The sequence below is a fragment of the Drosophila rhopaloa genome, unplaced genomic scaffold (genome assembly GCF_018152115.1).
Source record: "Drosophila rhopaloa isolate 14029-0021.01 unplaced genomic scaffold, ASM1815211v1 contig_47, whole genome shotgun sequence".
Taxonomy (NCBI): Eukaryota; Metazoa; Arthropoda; class Insecta; order Diptera; family Drosophilidae; genus Drosophila; species Drosophila rhopaloa.
This window is the reverse complement of record NW_025335142.1, coordinates 2,513,923-2,524,281: the sequence shown is the minus strand read 5'-3', so window position 1 is coordinate 2,524,281 and position 10,359 is coordinate 2,513,923. Positions and strand designations below refer to the sequence as shown.

General features: G+C 35.9%; 2 protein-coding genes across 2 annotated transcripts; one reads left to right on the top strand and one right to left on the bottom strand.

The window, feature by feature from the left end:
• Positions 1–1,460: 1,460 nt before the first annotated feature.
• On the top strand, positions 1,461–5,776 carry LOC108041471 (L-threonine 3-dehydrogenase, mitochondrial). Its single transcript, XM_017119405.2, has 6 exons — positions 1,461–1,825; positions 3,410–3,659; positions 3,882–4,008; positions 4,068–4,215; positions 4,833–4,938; positions 5,119–5,776. Exons 1-6 carry the CDS (start codon positions 1,672–1,674, stop codon positions 5,435–5,437), a joined length of 1,104 nt encoding a protein of 367 aa, XP_016974894.1. The 5' UTR covers positions 1,461–1,671; the 3' UTR covers positions 5,438–5,776.
• Positions 5,777–5,889: 113 nt separating this feature from the next.
• LOC108041472 lies at positions 5,890–10,319 on the bottom strand. Its single transcript, XM_017119407.2, has 3 exons — positions 9,687–10,319; positions 7,441–7,626; positions 5,890–6,242 (listed from the first exon to the last, which is right to left on the bottom strand). Exons 1-3 carry the CDS (start codon positions 10,009–10,011, stop codon positions 6,055–6,057), a joined length of 699 nt encoding a protein of 232 aa, XP_016974896.2. The 5' UTR covers positions 10,012–10,319; the 3' UTR covers positions 5,890–6,054.
• Between the last annotated feature and the right edge of the window lie 40 nt (positions 10,320–10,359).

Below are 10,359 nucleotides of genomic sequence, written 5' to 3'. Positions count from 1 at the left end.
ATTATTTAGCCTTCATAATATACAAGTAAGCCATTTATTTTTTAATAGGTGCAAACATGCAGGAAGAAAAAGTGAAATTCTCAGCTGTTTTTGTTTTTCTCATGGCAAGCAAATAATATTTTTAGTTCTATGTGCACAATATTTACTATATTTAAATACGTCATGCAGCTGAGAAAATACGGGTTGTCAGGGCCAATATGTTCCCTGGATGCCACTAGATGATAAGACCAGTTCGGAAAACCATAAGCAGTCAGACGTATCAACAGTGCTAATTCATTGCACTTTTCTATCTCGGCACTACACGTGGCCGATTAAAATTCGGATTAGGTTCTCTGCCCCACTAATTGAAATGGATTTCAAACTGACCCCTGAGGGACTTCAGTTCATTGTCAACGAAATGGAATTTCGCACCCAAGGTTAATTTGATTTGCGACACATAGAACGATCATTTATCATTGAGTCTTTCTAAATTCTGCAACTGTTGCTAGGTCATGGGCCTCTCTAAATGGGGTTTGATTTAAAGTTCTCTATTAATTCTCTAGGCAATATACCTAATATTTTGTTGGTCAAAATTATTGGTAAATTAGTTATTATTTATATGGTAGGAACTCAAAAATATAATAAAAAATATAATCAAATTAAAATAATTTTAATTCTTCTATTATTAATAAATAAAAATAAATGTTGTATTTTTTTAAAAAGAAACAATCGCATTGGTTGAAACAAAAATGTAAGCAATTTTGCTTGGCCTAAATTTATATATGTACCTTTGCTGTTATAATTAAAATGTAATATTTCAAAAAGCGCAGCTATGACGATTTTCCTGTAAATTGTTTTGATAGTTTCAATGGCAGCTACATGACAGACATTTATTTTTATTTGATTAAGAGGTTATTTTTAAAATTGTACAAAAATAAAATATTTAATTATATGTTTATATGATTTATGTTTATAGAAAACAAAGTTCAAATTATATAGTTAAATCTAAATTCAATTTCGAAGAAATCCAACTAAGAGGTTTTTCGGCACTGATGAGTCAAAGCTGTAAAAGTTTAAAAAGATATTAAACTAAAGTTTTGAAAAGTTATATTTTAAAAAGATTCCGGATGAGTGAAGAACACTCGAAGCATGCCAGACACACCCCCTAAAATGGGACCACAAAAAGGGGCCTGTCCGAGAACGCAATTACGGAGCACCCTGTAGCCTCCAATTGAGCTTGCATAACCCCCAGCCAACGCAGTACATATTATATGATGTATTTGCACAGATTTAGACATTCCCCGCCACCGAAAAGGAAACCCATCCATCTGAGGCACTTGTTGTTGGCATTTGTCGGGCCTCCTCCATATATTTGCTTTCGTTTTTATTGAATCTCGGACCGGGCCCCAAACAAATTCGGTGCGCCATGGCGACAATTCCCGCTCATAATGAATTTGACTGGCTGCCAACTAACACTCACTAACTAAGTAACTAAGCGACCAGACGAGACGAATGGAGCCGACGGGATCCGACTGCTCAGGCGATATATGTGAAAACATATAGCGGAAATTAGGCGGGAGTGAAGTAATGCTGAGGGCTTGCTGAAAAACATTTTGCGAATTTCGAAATCAGTTGAAACCCGTAGCTCGCTGGCAGCGCTCGTCGCGAATCGAGAGATCGTCACTCCGGAAAATGTTTCGCAAATGCCTCGCCAGTCTGGCCCTGGCCCCCGTCCCGAGCCCGGTTTCGATTCCCAGGATAACGCCTGTCGCCAGCCAGCTCATCCATCGCCGCTCTGTCCATCAGGTGCCCCCCGAGGGCAGACCACCCAAAATTCTCATCACAGGTCAGTCGCCGCGCCACGTGGATAGTCTATATTTATCCGCACAGCAATGCGTTCAAGGGTGACCGGACCATCCAGCTGTCCACCAGAATGAATTACCATAGATAAAGCATAGGCTTACCTAACCAAAATTCAAGAAACATTATAAATTTTTAAATTATTCCAATACAGTTATTTAAATTTTGTTAAAAACGTTGAAAATGATAAACATAAATCAAAACAAGTGACAAAAGATAGGTTGTATAGAAGGTAAAAAGGTAAATATTAGATACAAAAAACATTTTGACACGTAATAGCAATATATAGGTCAAACTAAATTATACATACGTTTATCACTCCCAACATTTTTATACCCTTGCAGAGGGTATTATAATTTTGGTCAAAAGTGTGCAACGCAGTGAAGGGAGACATCTCCGACCCTATAAAGTATATATATTCTTGATCAGGATCACCTCCTGAGTTGATATAGCCATGTCCGTCTGTCCGTCTGTCCGTCTGTCCGTCTGTCTGTCCGTCTGTCTGTCCGTCTGTCTGTTTCTACGCGAACTAGTCTCTCAGTTTTAAAGATATCGAATTGAAACTTTGCACACACCCTTCTTTCCTTTGCACGCAGTATATAAGTCGGAACGGCCGGGATCGGACGACTATATCCTATAGCTGTCATATAACTGATTGATCGGAAATGCCATAACTTTGGTGTTTGTAAAGTTAGGAAGTTGGGATTTTCTATGAGTTTTATATTTGGCCAATCAATCCGACCTACCAAATTTCATAAGGATCGGCCGACTATATCCTATAGCTGCCATATAACTGATTAATCGGAAATGCCATAACTTTGGTGTTTGTAAAGATAGAAAGTTGGGATTTTCTATGGCTTTTATATTTGGCCACTTAATCCGGCCTACCAAATTTCATAAGGATCGGCCGGCTATATCCTATAGCCGCCGTATAACTGATTGATCGGAAATACCATAACCTTGGTGTTTCTAAAGTTAGGAAGTTGGAATTCTCTATGGGTTTTATTTTTGGCCAATCAATCCGACATACCAAATTTCATAAGGATCGGCCGACTATATTCTATAGCTGCCATATAACTGAACGATTGGAAATGCCATAACTTTGGTGTTTTTAAAGTTAGGAAGTTGGGATTTTTATGAGTGTTAAGAATGCATCATATAAATAATTTTGGAGAATATAATTTACAGAATATTCTGCAAGGGTATTTCAACTTCGGCTCCGCCCGAAGTTAGCTTTCCTTTCTTGTTTAAAATACTGTTCTATTAATTTTCCAAAAGTCGGACCTATAATTTGCTGCCCAAAAGTGTGCTAAACAATATATTGACTGTAGTTGTAAAATACTGTTCTAATCGTGAGCAGTCGTCCACCGTGAAATATTATAAAAATAAAAGTAGATTATCAATTTTCTTAAGAGATAAATGAATTAGTGTCAATATTTGGGATCGATGCAGTGCTAACAACTATTAAATTTCCTCTATTTACATTTAATTAAATGGGATATCTTATTTTCAGTATTTTCGCTTTAATTATTTCACATTAAAATGTAATATTACAATTTTAACTTTTTAGGTGGCCTAGGGCAGTTGGGAATTGAGTGTGCAAAACTCTTGCGGACGCAGTACGGCAGCGAGAATGTAATTCTTTCCGACATCATCAAGCCCAGTCAGTCTGTGTTGGAGAATGGGCCGTACATCTTTGCCGATATTCTGGACTTCAAGGGTCTTCAGAAGATCGTTGTGAACCACCGCATCGACTGGCTGATCCACTTCTCGGCTTTGCTCAGTGCTGTGGGAGAACAGAATGTGCCACTGGCAGTGAGGTAGGATTCTATTACACAAAAATATATTTACCCTTGGCAGAAATTCTGTATAAGCCAGAATATTATTTTTTAAAACTACATTATTTTTTCTTGACCAAGTATTTTAATTTTAATTGGTTTTAGTATGAAAATAACTTTTTTAATTAAACATTTTTTGCCTTTAAAATCTATAATTACTTTTCCTATCTTACAAATATATCTAATAATACAAATCCTTTAAAGGGTTAACATCGAGGGTGTTCACAATGTCATCGAGCTGGCTAAGCAATATAGGCTCCGCATCTTTGTACCTAGCACCATCGGAGCTTTTGGGCCCGACAGTCCCCGCAATCCCACTCCAAATGTTACGGTAGGACTTCAGTTTCTATAGCCAAATGTTTGATCGATACTTAAGACCTAATTCCCCAGATCCAACGTCCGCGCACTATTTATGGCGTTTCCAAGGTGCACGCCGAGCTGATTGGCGAATACTATTACCACAAGTTTGGCCTGGACTTCAGATGCCTGCGCTTCCCCGGAGTTATATCCAGTGATCCGCCAGGCGGTGGCACCACAGGTAGGAATGGATAGTTAACCACCGCTACTTTCTACAGAGACTCATGCACATCAATCTGCGGGAAAATATCTTTGAGTCACTTTTCCCATTGAAACGATGTCGTTGGGGCGCATTTCAAGCTTTATTTAATCCAATTTTGTATCATAAATGCCTCAATTGATGATGGTTTATGATAATCAAAGAGCATGACAATGGGCATAATTTATACACGCCTTTTTTGGTTGAGCGGTGCAAACCTCGTGACCCATATTAACATTTTCTTTATAAACAATTGAATTCATTAATTTAAAGACTATTCAAATCTAAGAAATATTATCCCTTAAGAGCTTTCACTTATGGTTGGTAGCAGTAAAAGAAAGTAAAGTAGTTTTTCGATAGAAATTATGAATAATGAAATTCGTATACTTAATTTTAATGTTTAAATTACGTATACTTGAATATCTACGATAAATCGAAATTATAAGTAACAATTTTAGTACTTAACATTTTAAATTATTTTTTTACTTAGGTTCCATAGGGAACTTTGATTTTACCTAAAATGTGTTCTTGAGTACACCAAAACGACTGATTTTTGCTATATTTTTTTTTTAAATAATAACTTATAATAAATACTTTAGACTATGCCGTGGCAGTATTCCACGATGCCCTGCGACATGGAAAATACACTTGTTACCTGCGTCCTGATACAAGACTGCCCATGATGTACATCGAGGATTGTTTGAGGTGAGTGTATAACATTACATTATAAATAACTGAAATTATATTTTTAAAACTTTCCATCGTTTTAAAAACCAGGTAAAACCAGTTTTAGTATTTGCGTTGAAAACTTCGGTGCTTTTTTTAAATAATTATTTTTAATATAAAACCGAATGTCTTACGTTTTCTTTATTTTTTCCTTTTTAGAGCTCTCCTGGAGTTTATGCGGGCACCCAATGAGCTGCTGAAGCGCCGTGTTTACAACGTGACGGCCATGTCCTTCACTCCCGAGGAGTTGGTGGCTGAGCTGGGGAACCACGTGCCCAATCTGCACGTGATCTACAAGCCGGACAGCCGCCAACTGATCGCAGACTCGTGGCCGGAGGTCTTCGACGACTCGGATGCCCGGAAAGACTGGCACTGGCAGCACAAGTACGACCTGACCAACTTGGTGGACTTTATGGTGAAGGATGTCCAGGAGAACTACATCAATGTGCAGCCGGAGCAGCAGAAGCTGCAGATCTGATAAACAGGGGAGTGGATCAAGCCGAGCAAACAACCGCAACTAGTATTCTTAAGTAATGAAATTCTGTCGCATTTAACACTGCATTTATTTAGTGGATACCAACACAACACTCTTTACTATTTACCTTTGAAAATACAGTAAGGCAGTTATTGGAAAAAATCTCGAGAAAAATTTATTGCTGGGAAAACCATACCATTACGTTTGAAAATTTGAACTTTTCCGACTTTATATCTTTCTATATTTTAAGCAACAATTAAATGCCTTGTGGGTAAAGTTTATACTAATATTTAATATCTTATGATATAAAAATTCCAATGGAAGTGTTTCTTTATACAGATTGCATGTCAACTTTAAAACAAGGTTATATAGTGTGGTTTCATTGAACCAAAATTTGAAAATCACTTTTGAAACATAGAATAAAGCCCATATCAATAAATTCGAAACTTAATGTGAGCATCGCAATGATAGCTTATAGTTTATTAGAACTCAAATACTAATACTAAGCACCTTCAAGTTGCGATTTGCGAATGCTTATATTACTGCTTAGGTTAGGATATACAATGCTCGTTTGGAGTTAAGTCGGGTCTACAGACAACCTTATATTTTGTTCTTATTGTTCAGATATCAAACTCCTCTTGCTCCGCCCCGCTGAGCTTACGGAAGTGATGCAGACAACCGCCGTGTGTGGCTATGTACAAGTCCGCTTCGGCTTCGCTGCCTATCGATTTTGATTTGATTTTCTTGAAAGGATCTAGAGATTTTCTTGAATTTTTCTGCGATGGCGGCAATCGGTGCTCTGCGGATTCTGTAAACGAGCAGAGAGTGGGTAGAGTTGTCTATCAGTTTTAAATTTGTAATTTCGCTGTCGTCGCTTGGGCGTTTGCTCTCAAGATCTTTCACAAAGTGTTATCTTCTTAATTCAAACATGTTCTTGTTTCAAAGTTTGCCTAAAGTACATAAAGTTTTTAATTGTTTTTTGTGGCGTAACTAAACTATTTACTGGGTTTAAAAAATCGTAATCTTAATAAATGTTAAATTTGGATATTTAAAATATTTTTTTCATTGTATTTTCTTCAGTGTATGTAATTGAGTTTCTTTAGCTTAGAAACTTTACCTATTTATTTTCGTACATTACAAAATTCAATTTTTAAGTTTGAAAATAATTTTAAAGAAATCATGTTATAAAAAAATTGGAAAGTTATATAAAATTATAGGTTATAGGTAAAAAATTATTTTAAAAAATCGTACAAAAAATATTTATACACATGCCGTCTTAAAAAATTAACCATCAATATGCCTGTAAACATGATTTGATGAAAATTTGAACTTATGGTCATAAGCCTTAAAAATAACTTACTACTAATTTTAATAAGCAACTTCACATTTGTCTACTTACATGTTAAATACATATATCCAACACTTTGTGAAGGCTCTAAGCAATCGCTTCAAGCTGATTGAACATATTACTTAAAATTGTATTGCTTTTGTATTAGCTGATTGCAATGTTTTGCAGAGTTAACGATTACGTATTGAATCTAGTTAAGTATTTCATTTCTTTAGGTAATTAAGTAAAGTATTCGAACGTCATTAATACACCACTTCGTTCGAGTAAGCATTCGTTTGTACAGTGGGATGTGTGTTCAACAATTTATACAGAATACTTATTTGTTCTTTCGTTAGCTGATTGTTATTTTTACAAATTTCATTTTTGGTACGTGTTAAGTATGTGCATTGCAATTCATTTCAATTCAATTGTTTGTTTGCGTTAATTTGGCTTCTGAGAATTAATATGCGAACATTTTAGGATACATTGGCTGTTTGGCAAATAAAGAGAGACGCGTCGCTCGGTGAACTGTTGCATGTGTTACTTGTGCGCTTTTCGCATTTAGAGTATATGTTCATTTTGGGTTATGTACATTTAATATTTTGTGTGAACGAGGGCCCCTAAATCATGTGCGACATCATGCAACGACTCACATCACGGTTAGCGCGATGCAAATGACCTTGAAAATGCTGATTAATGCGCTGATGATGATACTGCTGCTGCGGCTGATGATGGAGTTGCTGCTGCTGCTGCGCTGGAAAACTCGTCTCTGATTCCATCATCATGCCGCCGGTAGCCTGCATATCGTAATCCATCAAACAGGCCTGTGTTCCAATTATTTGTGTGGCAGGCAGTGAAAAGAAATCTGCAAAGTAAGAGAGAGAAAACGTTTAATAAGTACAATGGCACAAACAAAATATTGACCTTTTTTGATCTTTTAATATCGATTAAACATTAAAACGTTGGGCCTTATATACATTAGAAAATTTATTTTTCCTTAATATTTATATATATTTCAATGGATGATGTACTTTTATAAGAATTTTTGTATTATATTAAGTCCGAAAATTGAAATCTTATTTTTCAGTGCAACAGCAATGCAAGACGTTGACACTATCGATATTTGCCCCAATTACCGATCGTTTATTTATAGCCAATTCGAAGCAAAGCAGTGAGTTCATTCGTTGTCATTTCTTATCTCTAAGTTTGTTTTTTTTGCTTTTTGTTTGCTCTGATACCTTATCAAAACAATAAGAAACTGAAAGGTAACGAAGTCTAAATGGAGAGCACAAATATATATTAATTTTGAAATGATTTTTACTAAAAATTAAATTAATTATCTATATATTATAAGAAGACTATTTACATTTTATTTTTTTTTTGCTTATCCAAAAATAAAATGTAAATACTTAATATTATTTCACAAATGAATGTTTTGATAAAAATGTTTTGTTTTGATAAGTTCATTTCAGTTTTTATGTTTTTAAAGTTAAGCAATTACTCATACATCCCCCAAGATTTCATTTTTTCACTTTTTTTATCATGTCCATAAATTAACCCAACCAAGAAAACCGATAATAAAAATATTTATGTGACCCAAAGCCATATAAACCAAAAAAAAATATTTATTGTCTTTCAAACATCACAAAAGCCTATTATACCCTCTGCAAGGATATATATTATTGATTCACTTTTGCTAGATATACACACTTTTTTTACCGGCTGTGCATATATCCACCCACACACTGCCTCCTGCCCTTTGTTTTCTTGAAACACTTTTGCCAAAGCAGATTGATTAAACTTGTGGGGTTAAAAAGAAATCAAGCCCTTCGCTGACCCCTTCATCTCCACAAACCTAGATAACCCACAACTGGAAGTCTTGTGTTTTGTCGAGCAAACACAGCAAATGACTGTCAAGCCGGTTTGCTTTTGCTGAAATTAAGCTGCTGTCAAGTGCTTATCGTTTTGAGTGCGGTGGTTTCTTATGTCGTGATAGCACAAATCACACCGAATAAATGGGAAGAGATAACACAGGTCACTGAGAGCCAAAGAAAAAACGAATTGGGCCACAAGGTCAGATAAGTTTGTACATTTTCAGGTTTTACAACACTTTTCACGCAACGCCAATTAAATGTGCGAGTCAAGGTCGAATGATTAATAACGAAAATTACAGAAAAATTACAATGTGTGTTCCGGCTTATAAATTTACATTGTACTATTTGGGTTAAGTTGGTCAGTATCTGATTATTAAGTTATGTTAAATTATTTTAAAAAAATATATTAACAAGAATTATACATATAAGGTATAAGCCATTAATTATATGTAAATTACATTTTATAAAATGCTAATTAACCCGAAGTGCATGCAAAACAACAAACCTTAAAAGCTTTTTCTGATTTAAGATTTTTTTTTGCAAAAGATAGCATTGAGTGAGTTACTTAGGTGAAGTCTGTAATTTACTACATTTACTAGCGAATAAAGCACAATATATACAATTGCAAAAAATAAACAACACAGATAACTTAGGATAATTTTGTTCGTTTGTCATTTAAAAAAGTTGCAGTTTTTTTGGAATTTATCTCTCAATGTAATTTATTTAGTTTAGTATTACTCCAAAATTATCGTTAAAATTTCAAGATTGTTTCTGGAACCGCAATAAACTAGTGCTAGATATAATAATATAAATAACCGATAATAAAAAATTAATTATAAAGAATTTTATGGCTCTATTAAAGAGAGGTAATAAAATAAATGGGGCTGTAAAACTATGTATTTTACATGTTTTAATATGTTGAATATGATACACAGTGTGAAATCGAAACAGTAAAGTAATAAAAACCGAAGGTGTACACTGTAAAAAATGTATTAACTGAAAAAAACAGCATTTATAATCTCTTATCTAGAATAACCCTAAAGGTACTTACCATTGCAATACTGGGCGGCCAAATCGGATTCATCATAGCGACACCGCTTGGTGTACACCGGCTGGTCCACATCTGTATCCTCGGCAGGATGCTGACCGGGATTCACGCGCTTCTTGCAGCGCATTACTTCCAGGGGCAGGACATCCGGCATCGGTTGCCCAACCTCAATGTGATTGTTATTATTATTGTTGTTGTTGGCGTCGGTCATGAGAGTGACAGCGCGTGGATTGAAAGGATCCATCGAAGGACGCAGTAACCCGGTTTCGAAAGTGGCGGCTGCCGACGGATCGCCATGTGCCCAGCACTCGAAATTCGTCAAAACCATTGCGCGCTGCAGTGGAAATTCCCCAAAAAACGAAAGACCAAACTGTACGAAATCGTGCGGCTAACTGCAGGCGCGTACTTTATATGGACTTTGCGGGCTCTCGTTTGTTAATTACCGCCGAATATACGCAGCAATTGGCAATGGCTGAAATAAATTTAATTAACACACGCAAACGGGACGCGCGAGCTATCGGCCAAAATGAGACTGCGATGACGGCAACTGTTAAAAATAAACCAATAAGCAAGTTTTTACATTTTGCCGCGTGCGCCTTTTGATTCACGTTTGCTTTTGTTTTCTTTCGCTCCAGTGGGACCGCACTGTCGGTGTCGCAATATGCCCATCGACCCT

Coding starts and splice junctions, on each gene's coding strand:
- LOC108041471 (XM_017119405.2), top strand. CDS start 1,672: ATGTTTCGCAAATGCCTCGCCAGTCTGGCCCTGGCCCCCGTCCCGAGC. Junction 4,216..4,832: donor GCCAGGCGGTGGCACCACAG/GTAGGAATGGAT, acceptor TAAATACTTTAG/ACTATGCCGTGGCAGTATTC. Junction 4,939..5,118: donor TACATCGAGGATTGTTTGAG/GTGAGTGTATAA, acceptor TTTCCTTTTTAG/AGCTCTCCTGGAGTTTATGC.
- LOC108041472 (XM_017119407.2), bottom strand. CDS start 10,011: ATGGTTTTGACGAATTTCGAGTGCTGGGCACATGGCGATCCGTCGGCA. Junction 7,627..9,686: donor GGCCGCCCAGTATTGCAATG/GTAAGTACCTTT, acceptor CTTACTTTGCAG/ATTTCTTTTCACTGCCTGCC. Junction 6,243..7,440: donor CATTAATCAGCATTTTCAAG/GTCATTTGCATC, acceptor GCTCGTTTACAG/AATCCGCAGAGCACCGATTG.